Source organism: Oncorhynchus gorbuscha, unplaced genomic scaffold, assembly GCF_021184085.1.
Source record: "Oncorhynchus gorbuscha isolate QuinsamMale2020 ecotype Even-year unplaced genomic scaffold, OgorEven_v1.0 Un_scaffold_1940, whole genome shotgun sequence".
NCBI classification, from domain to species: Eukaryota; Metazoa; Chordata; class Actinopteri; order Salmoniformes; family Salmonidae; genus Oncorhynchus; species Oncorhynchus gorbuscha.
The window spans coordinates 22,501-44,246 of NW_025746585.1; the positions used below are offsets into that span (position 1 = coordinate 22,501).

The following is a 21,746-nucleotide window of genomic DNA, read 5'->3' on the forward strand; positions in this document are numbered from 1 at the left end:
TTGAGGTTAAAGTGCAGACTGTCAGCTTTATGTTGAGTGTATTTACATCCATATCGGGTGAACCTTTTTAGAAATGACAGCACCTTTTGTGCATAGTCTACCCATTTTAGGGGACCAAAAGTACTTTAATGTGTGTTAAAGTAGTAAACAGTTTAGTATTTGGTCCCATATTCATAGCAATGATTACATCAAGCTTGTGACTCTACAAACGTCTTATTATTTTGTGCCTAATAGAAATTAATGGTAAATAATGTATGGTGTCATATCAGCTTGAATATCAGCTTGGATAACAGCTTGGATATCAGCTTGGATATCAGCTTGGATAACAGCTTGGATAACAGCTTGGATAACAGCTTGGATATCAGCTTGGATAACAGCTTGGATAACAGCTTGGATATCAGCTTGGATATCAGCTTGGATAACAGCTTGAATATCAGCTTGGATAACAGCTTGGATATCAGCTTGGATATCAGCTTGGATATCAGCTTGGATAACAGCTTGGATAACAGCTTGGATAACAGCTTGGATATCAGCTTGGATATCAGCTTGGATAACAGCTTGGATATCAGCTTGGATAACAGCTTGGATAACAGCTTGGATATCAGCTTGGATATCAGCTTGGATATCAGCTTGGATATCAGCTTGGATAACAGCTTGAATATCAGCTTGGATAACAGCTTGGATATCAGCTTGGATAACAGCTTGGATAACAGCTTGGATATCAGCTTGGATAACAGCTTGGATATCAGCTTGGATAACAGCTTGGATAACAGCTTGGATATCAGCTTGGATAACAGCTTGGATATCAGCTTGGATAACAGCTTGGATATCAGCTTGGATATCAGCTTGGATATCAGCTTGGATAACAGCTCAGCTTGGATATCAGCTTGGATAACAGCTTGGATATCAGCTTGGATAACAGCTTGGATATCAGCTTGGATAACAGCTTGGATATCAGCTTGGATAACAGCTTGGATATCAGCTTGGATAACAGCTTGGATATCAGCTTGGATAACAGCTTGGATATCAGCTTGGATAACAGCTTGGATAACAGCTTGGATAACAGCTTGGATAACAGCTTGGATATCAGCTTGGATATCAGCTTGGATAACAGCTTGGATAACAGCTTGGATTTGGCGTCTCTCCTATCAAAACACGTTGAGAGTAAACATCATTAACATAAACAACTGAATTGTTGCGTGTGTTGTTGTTGTCCTCCAGTGTCCCTTTCCTAAATTAGCCATTGATGGAGGTAAAGATTTGGACTTGTGCATTTACTTCATTCTCCGTATTGGCCAAAAGCAATTCTGATCCAACCATTAATTCATACGTTGTTGTGCCCCTGGCCTGAGAGGATAGAAGTTCAAGCAAGCATTTTAGCCAGGTAGCCTAGGACAAAAAATAAGCTTGTACTGTAAATAAGCTTGTACTGTTTCAATGTGAAAGAGAGGAGGATGGCATTGGTGTTTCTCTACAAGTAGAGTGAGTCAACATGTTTTACTACTTGCACGAACGCACATGCATGCACACATAAATCAGAACCATGGACAGCCACATATTTAGCTTATGTTGATTGGACACATTGGGGGGGGGGTTATATTTTAGTTGTCACTTTATTAGATGAAGCAGAGGTGATTTGATGATGTTGAAGTTGAAATGGTGCTGGAATAGTGGAGGCAGCTCCTCTTTAGGACTTGCAGTAACTCAAATCAAATCAAATTGTATTGGTCACATGCAGATGTTATTGGGAGTGTAGCAAAATGCTTGTGCTTCTAGTTCTGACAGTGCAGCAAACAAGTAATATCTAACAATTCCACAACAGATACCTAATACACACAAATCTAAGTAAAGGAATGGAATAAGAATATATAAATATAAATATATGGATGAGCAACGACAGAGCTGCACTGGCAAGATGCAATAGATAGTATAGAATACAGTATATACTGTACATATGAGATGAGTAATGCAAGATATGAAACATTATTAAAGTGACTAGTATTCCAATTATTAAAGTGGCCAATGATTTCAAGTCTGTATGTAGGCAGCAGCCTCTCTGCATTAGTGATGGCTGTTTAACAGCCTGATGGCCTTGAGATAGAAGCTGTTTTTCAGAAGGCCAGCATCCCGAGTCGCCTCTTCACTGTTGACATTGAGACTGGTGTTTTGTTGGTACTATTTAATGAAGCTGCCAGTTGAGGACTTGTGAGGCATCTGTTTCTCAAACTAGACACTCTAATGTACTTGTCCTCTTGCTCAGTTGTGCACCGGGGCCTCCCACTCCTCTTTCTATTCTGGTTAGAACCAGTTTGCACTGTTCTTTGAAGGGAGTAGTACACAGAGCATTGTACGAGATGTTAAGTTTTTTGGCAATTTCTCACATGGAATAGCCTTCATTTCTCAGAACAAGAATAGACGAGTTTCAGAAGAAAGTTCTTTGTTTCTGGCCATTTTGAGCATATAATTGAACCCACAAATGCTGATGCTCCAGATACTCAACTAGTCTAAAGGAGGCCAGTTTTATTGCTTCTTTAATCAGAACAACAGTTTTCATCTGTGCTAACATAATGGCATAAGGGTTTTCTAATGATCAATTAGCCTTCTATAATGATAAACTTGGATTAGCTAACACAAGGTGCCATAGGAACACAGGACTGATGGTTGCTGAAAATAGGCCTCTGTACGCCTATGTAGATATTCCATAAATAATCTGCCATTTCCAGCAACAATAGTCATTTACAACATTAACAATGTCTACACTGTGTTTGTGGTCAATTTGATGTTATTTTAATGGACAAAAAATGCTTTTCTTTCAAAAACAAGAACATTTCTAAGTGACCCCAAACTTTTGAACGGTAGTGTATGATTAAACATGATATAGAGCCTTGTAAAACATGACAGAGCCTTGTAAAACATGACAGAGCCTGACAGAGTCTGTAAAACATGACAGAGCCTTGTAAAACATGACAGAGCCTTGTAAAACATGACAGAGCCTTGTAAAACATGACAGAGCCTTGTAAAACATGACAGAGCCTTGTAAAACATGACAGAGTCTTGTAAAACATGACAGAGCCTTGTAAAACATGACAGAGCCTTGTAAAACATGACAGAGCCTTGTAAAACATGACAGAGCCTTGTAAAACATGACAGAGCCTTGTAAAACATGACAGAGCCTTGTAAAACATGACAGAGCCTTGTAAAACATGACATAGATCCAGAGCCTTGTAAAAACATGACATAGAGCCTTAAAAAACATGACATAGAGCCTTAAAAAACATGACACAGATCCTTAAAAACATGACATAGAGCCTTAAAAAGCATGACATAGAGCCTTATAAAACATGACATAGAGCCTTAAAAAACATGACATAGAGCCTTATAAAACATGACACAGATCCTTAAAAACATGACATAGAGCCTTAAAAAGCATGACATAGAGCCTTATAAAACATGACATAGAGTCTTGTAAAACATGACAGTGTCTTGTAAAACATGTTATAGAGTCTTACAAAACATGATATAGAGCCTTATAAAACATGATATAGAGCCTTATAAAACATGACATAGAGTCTTGTAAAACATGACAGTGTCTTATAAAACATGATATAGAGCCTTATAAAAACATTATATTGACCCTTATATTAAAACTGTTGTTATTTTTTTTTTCTCTCTAGAGTCTCTGTTTCCCTTTCTCTCTGATCTCTCTCTCTCTCTTTCTCTCTCTCTCTCTCTCTCTTTCTCTCTCTCTCTTATCTCTCTCTCTCTCTCTCTCTCTCTCTCTCTCTCTCTCTCTCTCTCTCTCTCTCTCTCTCTCTCTCTCTCTCTCTCTCTCTCTCTCTCTCTCTCTCTCTCTCTCTCTCTCTCTCTCTCTCTCTCTCTCTCTCTCTCTCTCTCTCTCTCTCTCTCTCTCTCTCTCTCTCTCTCTCTCTCTCTCTCTCTCTCTCTTTCTCTCTCTCTCTTTCTCTCTGTTTCCCTCTCTCTCCTCTTTCTCTCTCTCTGCCTCTCTCTCTCCTCTCTCTCTCTGCCTCTCCCTCTCCTCTCTCACTCTTTCTGTCTCTGTTTCTCATAGGTCTGCAGTGTGTCAATGACTTCATCAGTAACATCACGTGTGTGTTGAACAACACATGCATACCCCCAGACATACCGTGCACTCTGCATGGTGAATACCCCGGGTTTAAAAGGTAAAGAAGACTAAGGATGCACCCTAACTGGCACCCTATTCTCATAGAGTCCTGGTCTAAAGTAGTGCACTATATAGGGAATAGGGTGCCATTTGGGATGCTAACTAAAACAATGGCTCACTGTTGTAACTACAGGCAATGTGAGATGAAGTCCTTGGCTGGTTTCAACACAACCTTGAGAGGCGGCAGTCTGGTCTTTGAGGGCAATCCAGTGAGTTTTATAAAACTACATCATGTTAAAACCAATGCTTGGTTATATATGTGCATTATTATAGATCAAAACAATGATTTAAAAACTATTTTAAAAGTAATAACATGAATGTAACACGTTAATCTGAATTAATAAATTAACCAGGAATTTGTCATTTAAAAAAATATATATAATAACATTTTTTCCTAATAATAATAATAAGAATACTAATAATAATACTACTAATAATAAAACAATGACAGCATGTATATATATATATATAGACCGATAGGCAAACAACCCTGGATAACTGAGCCTCTGTAAATGATCTTTCAGTTCTTTTGGGAAGAGGATGAAATATCCATTGTTGTACGGTGTGGACAAGCAGAAGATTATGTGATACAGATTGAATACCTGTATCAACCATTTAACCACAGTAAGTGTACAGTAATTTGAGTGATAATATGTAAGATGTGTCATCTATTACTAACCTACTACATTAATTGTACACCAACTACAATGATACAATACCATAACTTTATGAGGTTTTGTGAAGTCAGCATACAAAATACACAAAATCAATACACGATGATACAACAAAATGCAATACAATCATGCTGGAAAGCTTATTAATATACAGTGCATTCAGGAGGTCTTCAGACCCCTTCACCTTTTCCACATTTTGTTATGTTACAGCCTTATTCTAAAATGTATAAAATCCTTTTCCCCCCTCATAATCTACACACAATACCCCATAATGACAAAGCAAAAACAGGTTTTTATACATTTTTGCAAATGTATAAAAATATTAAAAAATTGACATAAGTATTCAGACCCTTTAACTCAGTACTTTGTTGACACACATTTGGTAGCGATTTCAGCCTCGGGTCTTCTTGGGTATGTCGCTACAAACTTGGCACAGATGTATTTGGGGAGTTTCTCCCATTCTTCTCTGCATATCCTCTCCAGTTCTGTCTGAGTGGGCGGGAGAGTGCTGCACAGCTGTTCTCAGGTCTCTCCAGTTCTGTCAGAGTGGGCTGCACAGCTGTTCTCAGGTCTCTCCAGTTCTGTCAGAGTGGGCAGGAGAGTCTGCACAGCTGTTCTCAGGTCTAGTTCTGTCAGAGTGGGCGGGAGAGTTGCTGCACAGCTGTTCTCAGGTCTCTCCAGTTCTGTCAGAGTGGGCGGGAGAGTTGCTGCACAGCTGTTCTCAGGTCTCTCCAGTTCTGTCAGAGTGGGCGGGAGAGTCTGCACAGCTGTTCTCAGTTCTCCAGTTCTGTCAGAGTGGGCGGGAGAGTTGCTGCACAGCTGTTCTCAGGTCTCTCAGTTCTGTCAGAGTGGGCGGGAGAGTTGCTGCACAGCTGTTCTCAGGTCTCTCCAGTTCTGTCAGAGTGGGCGGGAGAGTTGCTGCACAGCTGTTCTCAGGTCTCTCCAGTTCTGTCAGAGTGGGCGGGAGAGTTGCTGCACAGCTGTTCTCAGGTCTCTCCAGTTCTGTCAGAGTGGGCGGGAGAGTTGCTGCACAGCTGTTCTCAGGTCTCTCCAGAGAACTTGCCTACCTGGTTAAATAAAGGTGAAATAAATGTTCGATCGGGTTCAAGTCCGGGCCACTCAAGGACATTCAGAGACCTGTCCTGAAGCCACTCCTGCGTTGTCTTGGCTGTGTGCTTCAGGTCATGCTGGAAGGTGAACCTTAGCCCCAGTCAGAGGTACTGAGCGCTCTGGAGCAGGTTTTCATCAAGGATCTCTCTGTTCTTTTCTCCTTACACACTTCCCTCAATCCTGACTAGTCTCCCAGTCCCTGCCGCTGAAAAACACCCCCACAACATGATGCTGCCAGTACTATGCTTCACCATAGGGATGGTGCCAGGTTTCCTCCAGACGTGATGCTTGGCATTCTGGCCAAGGTGTTTAATCTTGGTTCCGTCAGACCAGAGAATCTTGTTTCTCATGGTGTGAGTCTTTTAGGTGCCTTTTGGTAAACACCAAGCGGGCTGTCGTGCCTTTTTTTTGAGGAGTGGCTTATGCCAGGTTACTCTACCATAAAGGCTTGATTTTATCGATGATTGCATAGATGATTGTCCTTCTGGAAGGTTTTTTCATTTCCATAGAGGAACTCTGCAGCTCTGTCATCGGGTTGACCATCGGGTTCTTGGTCACCTCCCCCGATAGCTGAGTTTGGCCGGGTGGCCAGATCTAGGAAGAGTCTTGGTGGTTCCAAACTTCTTCCATTTAAAAAAGATGGAGCCACTGTGTTCTTGGCGACCTTCAATGCTGCAGACATTTTTTGGTTCCCTTCCCCGGATCTGTGCCTCAACACAATCCTGTCTCGGAGCACTACGGACAATTCCTTCGACCTAATGGCTTGGTTTTTGCTCTGACATGCACTGTCAACTGTGGGACCTTATAAAGACAGGTGTGTTCCTTTCCAAATCATGTCCAATCAATTTAATTTAGCACCGGTGGACTCCAATGAAGTTGGAGAACCATCTCAAGGATGATCAATGGAAACAGGATACACATGAGCTCAATTTCAAGTCTCATAGGAAAGGGTCTGAATACTTATGTAAATAAGGTATTTCTGTTTTTTACTTTTAATAAATTTGCAAACATTTCAAAAAAACAGTTTTTGCTTTGTCATTATGGGGTGTTGTGTGTAGATTGATGGGGAAATATTTTTTTTAAATCAATTTTAGAATAAGGCTGTAACGTAACAACATGTAGAAAAGGGGAAGGGGTCTGAATACTTTCTGAATGCATTGTACACAACTTAATACTAATTCATACCTGATACTAACATTTCTAATTCAACTTAGTACTAGTAGTTCTGTTACAGTGATATTAGTAATATATTAGTACTACTATGAGTACATTAACTGTGTTGTTTTGTGTTTGGCAGTTAAAATGCATCCCCCTGGCAAGCCGACCGTCATCAATGCCTCAATCGCCTGGACACCAGGAGCTCCCATTTCAGAAATGATATTCAACTATGACTTCCAACTACAGTGGAAACAGGAACTACATCACTGGGAGGTGAGAGAGAGAGAGAGAGAGGAGGGAGGAAGAGAGAGAGAGAGGGGGGAGGAAGAGAGAGAGAGAGAGAGGGAGGAAGAGAGAGAGAGAGAGAGGGGGAGGAAGAGAGAGAGAGAGGGGGGAGGAAGAGAGAGAGAGAGAGGGGAGGAAGAGAGAGAGAGAGAGAGAGGGGGAGGAAGAGAGAGAGAGAGAGGGGGGGGGAAGAGAGACAGAGAGAGAGGGGAGGAAGAGAGACAGAGAGAGGGGGAGGAAGAGAGAGAGAGAGGGGAGGGAGAGAGAGAGAGAGGGGGGAGGAAGAGAGAGAGAGAGGGGGGAGGAAGAGAGAGAGAGAGGGGGAGGAAGAGAGAGAGAGAGAGAGGGGGGAGGAATAGAGAGAGAGAGAGAGAGAGGGGGGAGGAATAGAGAGAGAGAGAGAGAGAGGGGGGAGGAAGAGAGACAGAGACAGAGGATAGATAATAACAACTGTGTCTCTCTCTTTGTACACTATGTAAAAGTAGACCTACTGTATGTTGTGTTCCTGCAGGATGCTGTGGAGGTGAGAGAGAGAATACAGTGAAAGAGTGCACATCTCTTTGTACACTATGTAAAAGTAGACCTACTGTATGTTGTGCTCCTGCAGGATGCTGTGGAGGTGAAAGAGAGAATACAGTGAAAGAGTGCACATCTCTTTGTACACTATGTAAAAGTAGACCTACTGTATGTTGTGCTCCTGCAGGATGCTGTGGAGGTGAACATATCAAATAAACAGACATATTTTGACCTGGACCCTGAGATGCTGGAGAGAGGAAGGAGGTACCAGGTCAGAGTCCGGGTTCGAGCCGACCCAGACGATTACCCAGCCTGTCAGTGGAGCGACTGGAGCCCCAGTGCATCATGGGTCTCCACTCTGGGCCAGATGAAGCCAACAGGTAAATACAGCATCAGTGATGTCATTGGTTATTAGTACACATTTGAATGTGGGCCTATATATACTTGGGCTGTGTCCCAAATGGCCCTATAGTTCCCTACATAGAAACAGAGCCCTAGGGGCCAAAAGCACTGCACTACACAGGGAATATGTTGCCATTTGGAAGGCAGGCATAGTAGTGTTTCCATATGAATCTTGAAAAATAGCTCCTTCTTTCTTCCCTATTTCTTTCTTTCGTTCTTAGACAGGCAGACACATGCTCAAAACAAACTTACAGACAGAAATGTAAATGAAGGGTTTTCTATGCCAATATTTGAGTAAAACAGTGGTGTTGTTATGTACGTTGTAAATATGTTCTAAGTATGTTCTGTGTTGTTCCTCTGGTCCTGTTCTCAGGTAGTCCTGATGTTCTAGACCAGGACTTTGTGGTGGTCACCGTGGTGGGAGCTGTTGTTGTACTGGTCCTGCTGGTCTCCATGTTGCTCTGCAAAGGAAAGTGAGTACTGTGTGTGTGTGTGTGTGTGTGTGTGTGTGTGTGTGTGTGTGTGTGTGTGTGTGTGTGTGTGTGTGTGTGTGTGTGTGTGTGTGTGTGTGTGTGTGTGTGTGTGTGTGTGTGTGTGTGTGTGTGTGTGTGTGTGGAAAGAAGGGTGTGTGTGTGTGTGTGTGTGTGTGTGTGTGTGTGTGTGTGTGTGTGTGTGGAAGGGTGTGTGTGTGTGTGTGTGTGTGTGTGTGTGTGTGTGTGTGTGTGTGTGTGTGTGTGTGTGTGTGTGTGTGTGTGTGTGTGTGTGTGTGTGTGTGTGTGTGTGTGGAAGGGAAGGAAGGAAGGAAGGAAGGGTGTGTGTGTGTGTGTGTGTGTGTGTGTGTGTGTGTGTGTGTGTGTGTGGAAGGGGGTGTGTGTGTGTGTGTGTGTGTGTGTGTGTGTGTGTGTGTGTGTGTGTGTGTGTGTGTGTGTGTGTGTGTGTGTGTGTGTGTGTGTGTGTGTGTGTGTGGAAGGGGGGGGTATGTGTGTGTGTGTGGAAGGGGGTGGGGTCCATTGTAAATGTGATGTATTTTAACACCAACGGACTGCAAAGTAAACATCATGTTTTAGATGTAATGTTTTGTAGTTGGTTAAGTGCAACTTCCTTTCATTTCCGTTCATTGCTGACAGGGTCAAGAAGATTCTGAATCCTCCTATACCAGATCCCTCCAGGTACTTTGAGGGCCTCAACCTCCATCACGATGGAAACTTCAAGGTCAGTTCTACTTTTGACTGAAGTTCTGTGCCAAAAGGGACCCTATTCCCTGTATTGTGCACTACCTTGTTAGGTTATAATGGCTGTAGTTAGGTTATAATGGCTGTAGTTAGGTTATAATGCCTCGTCCCTAGCTGGAGACGTTTCACATTGGAAAATACGCTCAACGCTCCTCAGTTACGATTTTAAAAAAAACTTCGACTTTCAATTCGGGATATACTTTTTTCGTACAGTGGAATATCGTTAAAGGCATTTTAATGTTTTGGAGTTTGTGTTAGATTACACGGGTATGTTTATTTACAATTCATTTTCGGTTAACGTTAGCTACTTACTAGCATTAGCATTCTGCTAGTTAGCTAGCTTAGCTAAGTTGGTTACCTAGCCTGCCATCGATAAATCATGTTTGGCTAGCTGTCTACTAGCTAACGTTAGATAGCTAGTCATTATCGGTGGGCTAAATAAGGCCCGCTAGTGGTTGTTTTTCTTCGTTAAAACAACCGTCTTATATAGACTTTGTAACGTTAGACCGAAGAGTTAGCTAACTGTTAGTGAGCTAATATCAGGTGACTAGATATCACCCACCTACCAGTAAACATGTTGATTCTTTGTAGCTAACGTTAGCTAGCTAGGTTAAGTAACGTTGGATATCAGCTGATATGCTAGTTTAGTAGCTAGCTATGTAGGTAGTTCAGTTGGCAAGGTAGCCAACTATGCCACTATTTAGCTAACGTTAGCTAGATAAAAACTCTGTATGTCCCCCAAAGCTAGATAACGTTATCTGGGTAGCTAGCTAACTTGTAATAATTTATAGTAGCTAGACCTTTTTGATTCTGCAGACGAAAAGGAGTGCTCTATGTACAGTAACGTTATGCTATATGATGCATTGATCGAGCCATTTCCACAAGCCATTTAATTTTTTTTTCTTTTTTTCATAAAATTGTACAGTTATCTTAGCTAGGTGAATTGCTAGCAGAATTGTTTACTTGTTGCTAAGCAGTTGCTAGGGACTCTCCTGGAAGAAGCTAGCTAGCTTACAAAGAATAACAACAAAAAATATCTAGTTAACAGAAGAAAGGAAGACAAAATAAGGACAAAAGAAGGACAGAAGAAAAAGGAAAAGAAAGAGGACAACAAAGTGAAACAGTCAGCACTTCTATTGCAACTTCGTATTTCGTCGTCCTAACGTAGTCTACACTGCTATCTGCCCAGCAGCTAGCCAGCTAGCAAACGTCCACCGTCTACCGAATAGCAGCACTGTAGAAACTATTACACTCAACTGAACGACTTGATTAGTGTAGTGTTAGCTAGCTACATAGTTGTCTTTGCTGTCTTCGTATCCAAGATAATTGTGTAGTTTAGAGCGTGTAGTCTTAGAGTGATTATCTTAATTTACCGAGGTTAGCTAGCCAGCTATTTGTCGTCCTTAACGTAGGAGACACTGCTAGCTAGCCAACAGCTAGCCAACGTCTACTGAATAGAACTTCCGCACTCAACAACCCGGTCGCATTCCGCTTCGCTCCACAGGTAGTATCACATTTTTCATTTCATTTCATTACAGCACAACGGTTTGATTTGTTTGATCGTAGCTAGCTACATAGCTAGCTACATAGCCGTCTGTGTATCAAAGATAATTGTGTAGTCTAGAGCGATTTTCTAGGTTAGCTAGCCAGCTATTGTCATTCTTTTAACGCAACGTAACGTAATCAACACTGCTAGCCAGCTAGCCCCCGAATAGCAGCACTGTAGAAACTACTACACTCAACGGAACGACTTGATTAGTGTAGTGTCAACAACGCAGCCACTGTCAGCTAGCCTACAAACTCAACAACGCAGCCACTGCCAGCTAGCCTACTTCAGCAGTACTGTATCATTTTTAATAATTTTAGTCAATAAGATTCTTGCTACGTAAACTTAACTTTCTGAACATTCGAGACGTGTAGTCCACTTGTCATTCCAATCTCCTTGCATTAGCGTAGCCTCTTCTGTAGCCTGTCAACTATGTGTCTGTCTATCCCTGTTCTCTCCTCTCTGCACAGACCATACAAACGCTCCACACCGCGTGGCCGCTGCCACCCTAATCTGGTGGTCCCAGCGCGCACGACCCACGTGGAGTTCCAGGTCTCCGGTAGCCTCTGGAACTGCCGATCTGCAGCCAACAAGGCAGAGTTCATCTCAGCCTATGCCTCCCTCCAGTCCCTCGACTTCTTGGCACTGACAGAAACATGGATCACCACAGATAACACTGCTACTCCTACTGCTCTCTCTTCGTCCGCCCACGTGTTCTCGCACACCCCGAGAGCTTCTGGTCAGCGGGGTGGTGGCATAGGGATCCTTATCTCTCCCATGTGGTCATTCTCTTTTCTCCCCTTACCCATCTGTCTATCGCCTCCTTTGAATTTCATGCTGTCACAGTTACCAGCCCTTTCAAGCTTAACATCCTTATCATTTATCGCCCTCCAGGTCCCCTCGGAGAGTTCATCAATGAGCTTGATGCCTTGATAAGCTCCTTTCCTGAGGACGGCTCACCTCTCACAGTTCTGGGCGACTTTAACCTCCCCACGTCTACCTTTGACTCATTCCTCTCTGCCTCCTTCTTTCCACTCCTCTCCTCTTTTGACCTCACCCTCTCACCTTCCCCCCTACTCACAAGGCAGGCAATACGCTCGACCTCATCTTTACTAGATGCTGTTCTTCCACTAACCTCATTGCAACTCCCCTCCAAGTCTCCGACCACTACCTTGTATCCTTTTCCCTCTCGCTCTCATCCAACACTTCCCACACTGCCCCTACTCGGATGGTATCGCGCCGTCCCAACCTTCGCTCTCTCTCCCCCGCTACTCTCTCCTCTTCCATCCTATCATCTCTTCCCTCTGCTCAAACCTTCTCCAACCTATCTCCTGATTCTGCCTCCTCAACCCTCCTCTCCTCCCTTTCTGCATCCTTTGACTCTCTATGTCCCCTATCTTCCAGGCCGGCTCGGTCCTCCCTCCCGCTCCGTGGCTTGACGACTCAATGCGAGCTCACAGAACAGGGCTCCGGAAGGCCGAGCGGAAATGGAGGAAAACTCGCCTCCCTGCGGACCTGGCATCCTTTCACTCCCTCCTCTCTACATTTTCCTCCTCTGTCTCTGCTGCTAAAGCCACTTTCTACCACTCTAAATTCCAAGCATCTGCCTCTAACCCTAGGAAGCTCTTTGCCACATTCTCCTCCCTCCTGAATCCTCCTCCCCCTCCCCCCTCCTCCCTCTCTGCAGATGACTTCGTCAACCATTTTGAAAAGAAGATCGACGACATCCGATCCTCGTTTGCTAAGTCAAACAACACCGCTGGTTCTGCTCACACTGCCCTACCCTGTGCTCTGACCTCTTTCTCCCTCTCTCTCCAGATGAAATCTCGCGTCTTGTGACGGCCGGCCGCCCAACAACCTGCCCGCTCGACCCTATCCCCTCCTCTCTTCTCCAGACCATTTCCGGAGACCTTCTCCCTTACCTCACCTCGCTCATCAACTTATCCCTGACCGCTGGCTACGTCCCTTCCGTCTTCAAGAGAGCGAGAGTTGCACCCCTTCTGAAAAAACCTACACTCGATCCCTCCGATGTCAACAACTACAGACCAGTATCCCTTCTTTCTTTTCTCTCCAAAACTCTTGAACGTGCCGTCCTTGGTCAGCTCTCCCGCTATCTCTCTCAGAATGACCTTCTTGATCCAAATCAGTCAGGTTTCAAGACTAGTCATTCAACTGAGACTGCTCTTCTCTGTATCACGGAGGCGCTCCGCACCGCTAAAGCTAACTCTCTCTCCTCTGCTCTCATCCTTCTAGACCTATCGGCTGCCTTTGATACTGTGAACCATCAGATCCTCCTCTCCACCCTCTCCGAGTTGGGCATCTCCGGCGCGGCCCACGCTTGGATTGCGTCCTACCTGACAGGTCGCTCCTACCAGGTGGCGTGGCGAGAATCTGTCTCCTCACCACGCGCTCTCACCACTGGTGTCCCCCAGGGCTCTGTTCTAGGCCCTCTCCTATTCTCGCTATACACCAAGTCACTTGGCTCTGTCATAACCTCACATGGTCTCTCCTATCATTGCTATGCAGACGACACACAATTAATCTTCTCCTTTCCCCCTTCTGATGACCAGGTGGCGAATCGCATCTCTGCATGTCTGGCAGACATATCAGTGTGGATGACGGATCACCACCTCAAGCTGAACTTCGGCAAGACGGAGCTGCTCTTCCTCCCGGGGAAGGACTGCCCGTTCCATGATCTCGCCATCACGGTTGACAACTCCATTGTGTCCTCCTCCCAGAGCGCTAAGAACCTTGGCGTGATCCTGGACAACAAACTGTCGTTCTCAACTAACATCAAGGCGGTGGCCCGTTCCTGTAGGTTCATGCTCTACAACATCCGCAGAGTACGACCCTGCCTCACACAGGAAGCGGCGCAGGTCCTAATCCAGGCACTTGTCATCTCCCGTCTGGATTACTGCAACTCGCTGTTGGCTGGGCTCCCTGCCTGTGCCATTAAACCCCTACAACTCATCCAGAACGCCGCAGCCCGTCTAGTGTTCAACCTTCCCAAGTTCTCTCACGTCACCCCGCTCCTCCGCTCTCTCCACTGGCTTCCAGTTGAAGCTCGCATCCGCTACAAGACCATGGTGCTTGCCTACGGAGCTGTGAGGGGAACGGCACCTCAGTACCTCCAGGCTCTGATCAGGCCCTACACCCAAATAAGGGCACTGCGTTCATCCACCTCTGGCCTGCTCGCCTCCCTACCACTGAGGAAGTACAGTTCCCGCTCAGCTCAGTCAAAACTGTTCGCTGCTCTGGCTCCCCAATGGTGGAACAAACTCCCTCACGACGCCAGGACAGCGGAGTCAATCACCACCTTCCGGAGACACCTGAAACCCCACCTCTTTAAGGAATACCTAGGATAGGATAAAGTAATCCTTCTCACCCCCCTCCCCCCCCTTAAAATATTTAGATGCACTATTGTAAAGTGGTTGTTCCACTGGATGTCATAAGGTGAATGCACCAATTTGTAAGTCGCTCTGGATAAGAGCGTCTGCTAAATGACTTAAATGTAAATGTAAAATAATGGCTGTAGTTAGGTTATAATGGCTGTAGTTAGGTTATAATGGCTTTAGTCCACTTGTCATTCCAATCTCCTTTGCATTAGCGTAGCCTCTTCTGTAGCCTGTCAACTATGTGTCTGTTTATCCCTGTTCTCTCCTCTCTGCACAGACCATACAAACGCTCCTCACCGCGTGGCCGCGGCCACCCTACTCTGGTGGTCCCAGCGCGCACGACCCACGTGGAGTTCCAGGTCTCCGGTAGCCTCTGGAACTGCCAATCTGCGGTCAACAAGGCAGAGTTCATCTCAGCCTATGCCTCCCTCCAGTCCCTCGACTTCTTGGCACTGACGGAAACATGGATCACCACAGACAACACTGCTACTCCTACTGCTCTCTCTTCGTCCGCCCACGTGTTCTCGCACACCCCGAGAGCGTCTGGTCAGCGGGGTGGTGGCACCGGGATCCTCATCTCTCCCAAGTGGTCATTCTCTCTTTCTCCCCTTACCCATCTGTCTATCGCCTCCTTTGAATTCCATGCTGTCACAGTTACTAGCCCTTTCAAGCTTAACATCCTTATCATTTATCGCCCTCCAGGTTCCCTCGGAGAGTTCATCAATGAGCTTGATGCCTTGATAAGCTCCTTTCCTGAGGACGGCTCACCTCTCACAGTTCTGGGCGACTTTAACCTCCCCACGTCTACCTTTGACTCTTTCCTCTCTGCCTCCTTCTTTCCACTCCTCTCCTCTTTTGACCTCACCCTCTCACCTTCCCCCTACTCACAAGGCAGGCAATACGCTCGACCTCATCTTTACTAGATGCTGTTCTTCCACTAACCTCATTGCAACTCCCCTCCAAGTCTCCGACCACTGCCTTGTATCCTTTTCCCTCTCGCTCTCATCCAACACCTCCCACACTGCCCCTACTCGGATGGTATCGCGCCGTCCCAACCTTCGCTCTCTCTCCCCGCTACTCTCTCCTCTTCCATCCTATCATCTCTTCCCTCCGCTCAAACCTTCTCCCACCTATCTCCTGATTCTGCCTCCTCAACCCTCCTCTCCTCCCTCTCTGCATCCCTTGACTCTCTATGTCCCCTATCCTCCAGGCCGGCTCGGTCCTCCCCTCCCGCTCCGTGGCTCGATGACTCATTGCGAGCTCACAGAACAGGGCTCCGGGCAGCCGAGCGGAAATGGAGGAAAACTCGCCTCCCTGCGGACCTGGCATCCTTTCACTCCCTCCTCTCTACATTTTCCTCCTCTGTCTCTGCTGCTAAAGCCACTTTCTACCACGCTAAATTCCAAGCATCTGCCTCTAACCCTAGGAAGCTCTTTGCCACCTTCTCCTCCCTCCTGAATCCTCCGCCCCCGCCCCCTCCTCCCTCTCTGCAGATGACTTCGTCAACCATTTTGAAAAGAAGGTCGACGACATCCGATCCTCGTTTGCTAAGTCAAACGACACCGCTGGTTCTGCTCACACTGCCCTACCCTGTGCTCTGACCTCTTTCTCCCTCTCTCTCCAGATGAAATCTCGCGTCTTGTGACGGCCGGCCGCCCAACAACCTGCCCGCTTGACCCTATCCCCTCCTCTCTTCTCCAGACCATTTCCGGAGACCTTCTCCCTTACCTCACCTCGCTCATCAACTCATCCCTGACCGTTGGCTACGTCCCTTCCGTCTTCAAGAGAGCGAGAGTTGCACCCTTCTGAAAAAACCTACACTCGATCCCTCCGATGTCAACAATTACAGACCAGTATCCCTTCTTTCTTTTCTCTCCAAAACTCTTGAACGTGCCGTCCTTGGCCAGCTCTCCCGCTATCTCTCTCTGAATGACCTTCTTGATCCAAATCAGTCAGGTTTCAAGACTAGTCATTCAACTGAGACTGCTCTCCTCTGTATCACGGAGGCGCTCCGCACTGCTAAAGCTAACTCTCTCTCCTCTGCTCTCATCCTTCTAGATCTATCGGCTGCCTTCGATACTGTGAACCATCAGATCCTCCTCTCCACCCTCTCCGAGTTGGGCATCTCCGGCGCGGCCCACGCTTGGATTGCGTCCTACCTGACAGGTCGCTCCTACCAGGTGGCGTGGCGAGAATCTGTCTCCTCACCACGCGCTCTCACCACTGGTGTCCCCCAGGGCTCTGTTCTTGGCCCTCTCCTATTCTCGCTATACACCAAGTCACTTGGCTCTGTCATAACCTCACATGGTCTCTCTTATCATTGCTATGCAGACGACACACAATTAATCTTCTCCTTTCCCCCTTCTGATGACCAGGTGGCGAATCGCATCTCTGCATGTCTGGCAGACATATCAGTGTGGATGACGGATCACCACCTCAAGCTGAACCTCGGCAAGACGGAGCTGCTCTTCCTCCCGGGGAAGGACTGCCCGTTCCATGATCTCGCCATCACGGTTGACAACTCCATTGTGTCCTCCTCCCAGAGCGCCAAGAACCTTGGCGTGATCCTGGACAACACCCTGTCGTTCTCAACTAACATCAAGGCGGTGGCCCGTTCCTGTAGGTTCATGCTCTACAACATCCGCAGAGTACGACCCTGCCTCACACAGGAAGCGGCGCAGGTCCTAATCCAGGCACTTGTCATCTCCCGTCTGGATTACTGCAACTCGCTGTTGGCTGGGCTCCCTGCCTGTGCCATTAAACCCCTTCAACTCATCCAGAACGCCGCAGCCCGTCTGGTGTTCAACCTTCCCAAGTTCTCTCACGTCACTCCGCTCCTCCGTTCTCTCCACTGGCTTCCAGTTGAAGCTCGCATCCGCTACAAGACCATGGTGCTTGTCTACGGAGCTGTGAGGGGAACGGCACCTCAGTACCTCCAGGCTCTGATCAGGCCCTACACCCAAACAAGGGCACTGCGTTCATCCACCTCTGGCCTGCTCGCCTCCCTACCACTGAGGAAGTACAGCTCCCGCTCAGCCCAGTCAAAACTGTTCGCTGCCCTGGCCCCCCAATGGTGGAACAAACTCCCTCACGACGCCAGGACAGCGGAGTCAATCACCACCTTCCGGAGACACCTGAAACCCCACCTCTTTAAGGAATACCTAGGATAGGTTAAGTAATCCCTCTCACCCCACCCCCCCTAAGTTTTAGATGCACTATTGTTAAGTGACTGTCCCACTGGATGTCATAAGGTGAATGCACCAATTTGTAAGTCGCTCTGGATAAGAGCGTCTGCTAAATGACTTAAATGTAAATGTAAGTTAGGTTATAATGGCTGTAGTTAGGTTATAATGGCTGTAGTTAGGTTATAATGGCTGTAGTTAGGTTATAATGGCTGTAGTTAGGTTATAATGGCTTTAGTTAGGTTATAATGGCTGTAGTTAGGTTATAATGGCTTTAGTTAGGTTATAATGGCTGTATTTAGGTTATAATGGCTGTGTTTAGGTTATAATGGCTGTAGTTAGGTTATAATGGCGGCATTTAGGTTATAATGGTGGTAGTTAGGTTATAATGGCTGTAGTTAGGTTATAATGGCTGTAGTTAGGTTATAATGGCTGTAGTTAGGTTATAATGGCGTTAGTTAGGTTATAATGGCTGTAGTTAGGTTATAATGGCTGTAGTTAGGTTATAATGGCTGTAGTTAGGTTATAATGGCTTTAGTTAGGTTATAATGGCTGTATTTAGGTTATAATGGCTGTGTTTAGGTTATAATGGCTGTAGTTAGGTTATAATGGCGGCATTTAGGTTATAATGGTGGTAGTTAGGTTATAATGGCTGTAGTTAGGTTATAATGGCTGTAGTTAGGTTATAATGGCTGTAGTTAGGTTATAATGGCTGGAGTTAGGTTATAATGGCTGTAGTTAGGTTATAATGGCTGTAGTTAGGTTATAATGGCGGCATTTAGGTTATAATGGTGGTAGTTAGGTTATAATGGCTATAGTTAGGTTATAACGGCTGTAGTTAGGTTATAATGGCGGCATTTAGGTTATAATGGTGGTAGTTAGGTTATAATGGCGGCAATTAGGTTATAATGGCGGTAATTAGGTTATAATGGCTGTAGTTAGGTTATAATGGCTGTAGTTAGGTTATAATGGCTGTAGTTAGGTTATAATGGCTGTAGTTAGGTTATAATGGCTGTAGTTAGGTTATAATGGCGGTAGTTAGGTTATAATGGCTGTATTTAGGTTATAATGGCTGTAGTTAGGTTATAATGGCGGTAATTAGGTTATAATGGCTGTAGTTAGGTTATAATGGCTGTAGTTAGGTTATAATGGCTGGAGCCTAATGAATGGAATGGTATCAAACAGATAAAACACACAGTTTCCATATATTCATTACCAGACATTATTATGAGCTGTCCTCATCATTGTCTAAGAATTAGCATCATGTATGATTGAAGCCACCTGTCGGAAGACAATGCAGTCCTCACCTTACAAGCCTCCTCTGCAATAGACAAATTAAAATTATAATCCTTTCATTTACCTCTCCTCTTTATGTCTCTCTTTCTCTCTCTCTCTGTGTGTGTGTGTGTGTGTCCGCGCCTGCAGGCTTGGCTGGGTCCTTTGTTTGCCCTTGAATCCAACAACTCTGCCTCGCACCGTGAAGACATCTCCCAGGTAGAGATCACCGACAGCCTGGACAACGTCACCCCCTTGAGGACGACACCACCACAAGAGAAGAGATGGGACAACAGTGGCCACTCCTTCTGCTCCGGCTTCTCCAACTCCAGCTACTTCTTATCTCAATGCTCCCAGCCTGGATCCACCTCCATCAAGCTGGAACCCTGCTCTGTACACTCCCCCTTACGGACCAGTAGGGGGCACTACTGAAATGATAGATGAGTGGAAGGAGGAGAACAGAGGAGAAAGGATGGATAGTAATAGAGGTGTAGGGGGAAGGCCGAAGATATCAGGGGTGGAGGGAAGGAGGGAGAGATGGGGGGTGGAGGGAAGGAGGGAGAGATGTTGGGTGGAGGGAAGGAGGGAGAGATGGGGTGTGGAGGGAAGGAGGGAGAGATGTTGGGTGGAGGGAAGGAGGGAGAGATGGGGGGTGAAGGGAAGGAGGGAGAGATTTTGGGTGGAGGGAAGGAGGGAGAGATGTTGGGTGGAGGGAAGGAGGGAGAGATGTTGGGTGGAGGGAAGGATGGAGAGATGGGGGGTGGAGGTGTACTTGAAGGCATCAGTGCAGGTGAAGATATCCTCGAGGTTTCTTCTTACGGGCGTGTTGAGAAGCTCCAGGCCGAACGTCGGGCCCTCATAAGCCCAGATTCAGGCATCGGCAGTGGGGCAGAGGATCAGGAAAGTCAGGAGAGCGTGGAGGATGCGGTCGGGCCTATTGCATCCACCCCCCATTTTGTCTCTCAGGACTTCCATCTGGTTTCGCTTCTTCCTCTTATCAATAACAATAACTTCACATTCTGCTCAACCCCCTTACCCATTTCCCTGTCCGCTTTCCCCCAGCTTCCATTCACCCTACCTGGGTTGGATAGTGTAGGGGGAAAGGGTACGGAGATGGGGGTTGGAGGAGTTTCTCTCACAATGTCTTCCTCCTATGAACGTGTGGATAATCTCCATCTCCAGGCCCAACTCTTGGCCCCTCAGAGCCCAGATTCAGGCATTGGCAGTGGGGGAGAGGATCAGGAGAGCCAGGAGAGCGTGGAGGATGAGGTCAGGCCAACTATGACCCCCTGTAACCATATCCCTCTTATTACCACTAACAATATATTTCCCTTCTGTTCCACTCCCTTACCTATTCCACTGACCAGTTTACACTTCCCCTTCTCTGGGTTGGGGTTGGCTCCATCCCTGGGTATGAGAACCAGTCATCCAGGCAGGCTGATCGAGGAGATGTCTCTCCTGTCTTCTTCAATGGCAATAGAGCCCTCTAGTGGCGGCTACATGCCAGTGAAAGAAGCTCAGAGCTGAGCTTTGAAAACATTTCACCAAGGTCTAGGTTTGGAAAAGTCTTGTAATTTTCCCCAAATTCCCTGGTTATCCAGAAATCCTGGTTGGAGGAAGCCAAGATGGTAATCTCCCAACCAGGATTGAGAAAGTTACTAGAACAGGGGGGTCAAAAGTTTTAGAACACCTACTCATTCAAGGGTTTTTCTTTATTTTTACTATTTTCTACATTGTAGAATAATAGTGAATACATCAAAAGTATGAATAACACATATGGAATAATGATGTAACCAAAAAAGGTGTTAAACTAATCAAAATATATTTTATATTTGAGATTCTTCAAATAGCCCCCCTTTGCCTTGATGACAGCTTTGCACACTCTTGGCATTCTCTCAACCAACTTCACCTGGAATGCTTTTCCAACAGTCTTGAAGGATTTCTCACATATGCTGAACACTTGTTGGCTGCTTTTCTTTCCCTCTGCGGTCCAACTCATCCCAAAGCATCTCAAGTTGGTTGAGGTTGGGGGATTGCGGAAGCCAGGTCATCTGATGCAGCACTCCATCACTCTCCTTCTTGGTCAAAAAGCCCTTACACACCCTGGAGGTGTGTTGGGTAATTTTCCTGTTGAGAAACAAATGATAGTCCCACTAAACCCAAACCAGATGGGTTGGCGTATCACTGCAGAATGCTGTGGTAAACATGCTGGTTAAGTGTACCTTGAATTCTACAGTAATCACAGACAGTGTCACCAGCAAAGCACCCCCACACCATAACACCTCCTCTTCCATGCTTCATGGTGGGAAATACACATGCAGAGATTATCCGTTCACCCACACCGCGTCACAAAGACACGGCGGTTGGAACAAAAATCTCCCATTTGGACTCCAGACAAATTTCCACCATTGCTTTTGTTTCTTGGCCCAAGCAAGTATCTTCTTAGTAGTGGTTTCTTTGAAGCAATTCAACCATGAAGACCTGATTCACTCAGTCTCCTCTGAACAGTTGATGTTGAGATGTGTCCGTTACTTGAACTCTGTGAAGCATTTATGTGGCCTGCAATTTCTGAGGCTGGAAACTCTAATGAACTTATCCTCTGCAGCAGAGGTAACTCTGGGTCTTCCATTCCTTTGGCTGTCCTCATGAGAGCCAGTTTCATCATAGAGCTTGATGGTTTTTGCAACTGCACTTAAAGAAACTTTGAAAGTTCTTGAAATGTTCCATATTGACTGACCTTCATGTCTTAAAGTAATGATGGACTGTCGTTTCTCTTTTCTTATTTGAG

At 45.9% G+C, this 21,746-nt stretch overlaps 1 protein-coding gene across 1 annotated transcript in view; it reads left to right on the top strand.

Moving 5' to 3' along the window:
* The window catches only part of LOC124024591 (interleukin-2 receptor subunit beta-like), a 20,720-nt gene extending 77 nt beyond the window's left edge, over positions 1 to 20,643 (top strand). Inside the window, exons 2-12 of the mRNA XM_046338489.1 lie at positions 4,070 to 4,181; positions 4,317 to 4,392; positions 4,708 to 4,807; positions 7,265 to 7,398; positions 8,114 to 8,306; positions 8,702 to 8,801; positions 9,456 to 9,540; positions 19,109 to 19,351; positions 19,793 to 19,885; positions 20,141 to 20,227; positions 20,560 to 20,643. Coding sequence (XP_046194445.1) covers positions 4,327 to 4,392; positions 4,708 to 4,807; positions 7,265 to 7,398; positions 8,114 to 8,306; positions 8,702 to 8,801; positions 9,456 to 9,540; positions 19,109 to 19,351; positions 19,793 to 19,885; positions 20,141 to 20,227; positions 20,560 to 20,643 — 1,185 coding nt within the window. The 5' untranslated portion in view covers positions 4,070 to 4,181; positions 4,317 to 4,326. The remainder of the gene's footprint in view (positions 1 to 4,069; positions 4,182 to 4,316; positions 4,393 to 4,707; positions 4,808 to 7,264; positions 7,399 to 8,113; positions 8,307 to 8,701; positions 8,802 to 9,455; positions 9,541 to 19,108; positions 19,352 to 19,792; positions 19,886 to 20,140; positions 20,228 to 20,559) is intronic.
* Positions 20,644 to 21,746: the final 1,103 nt, after the last annotated feature.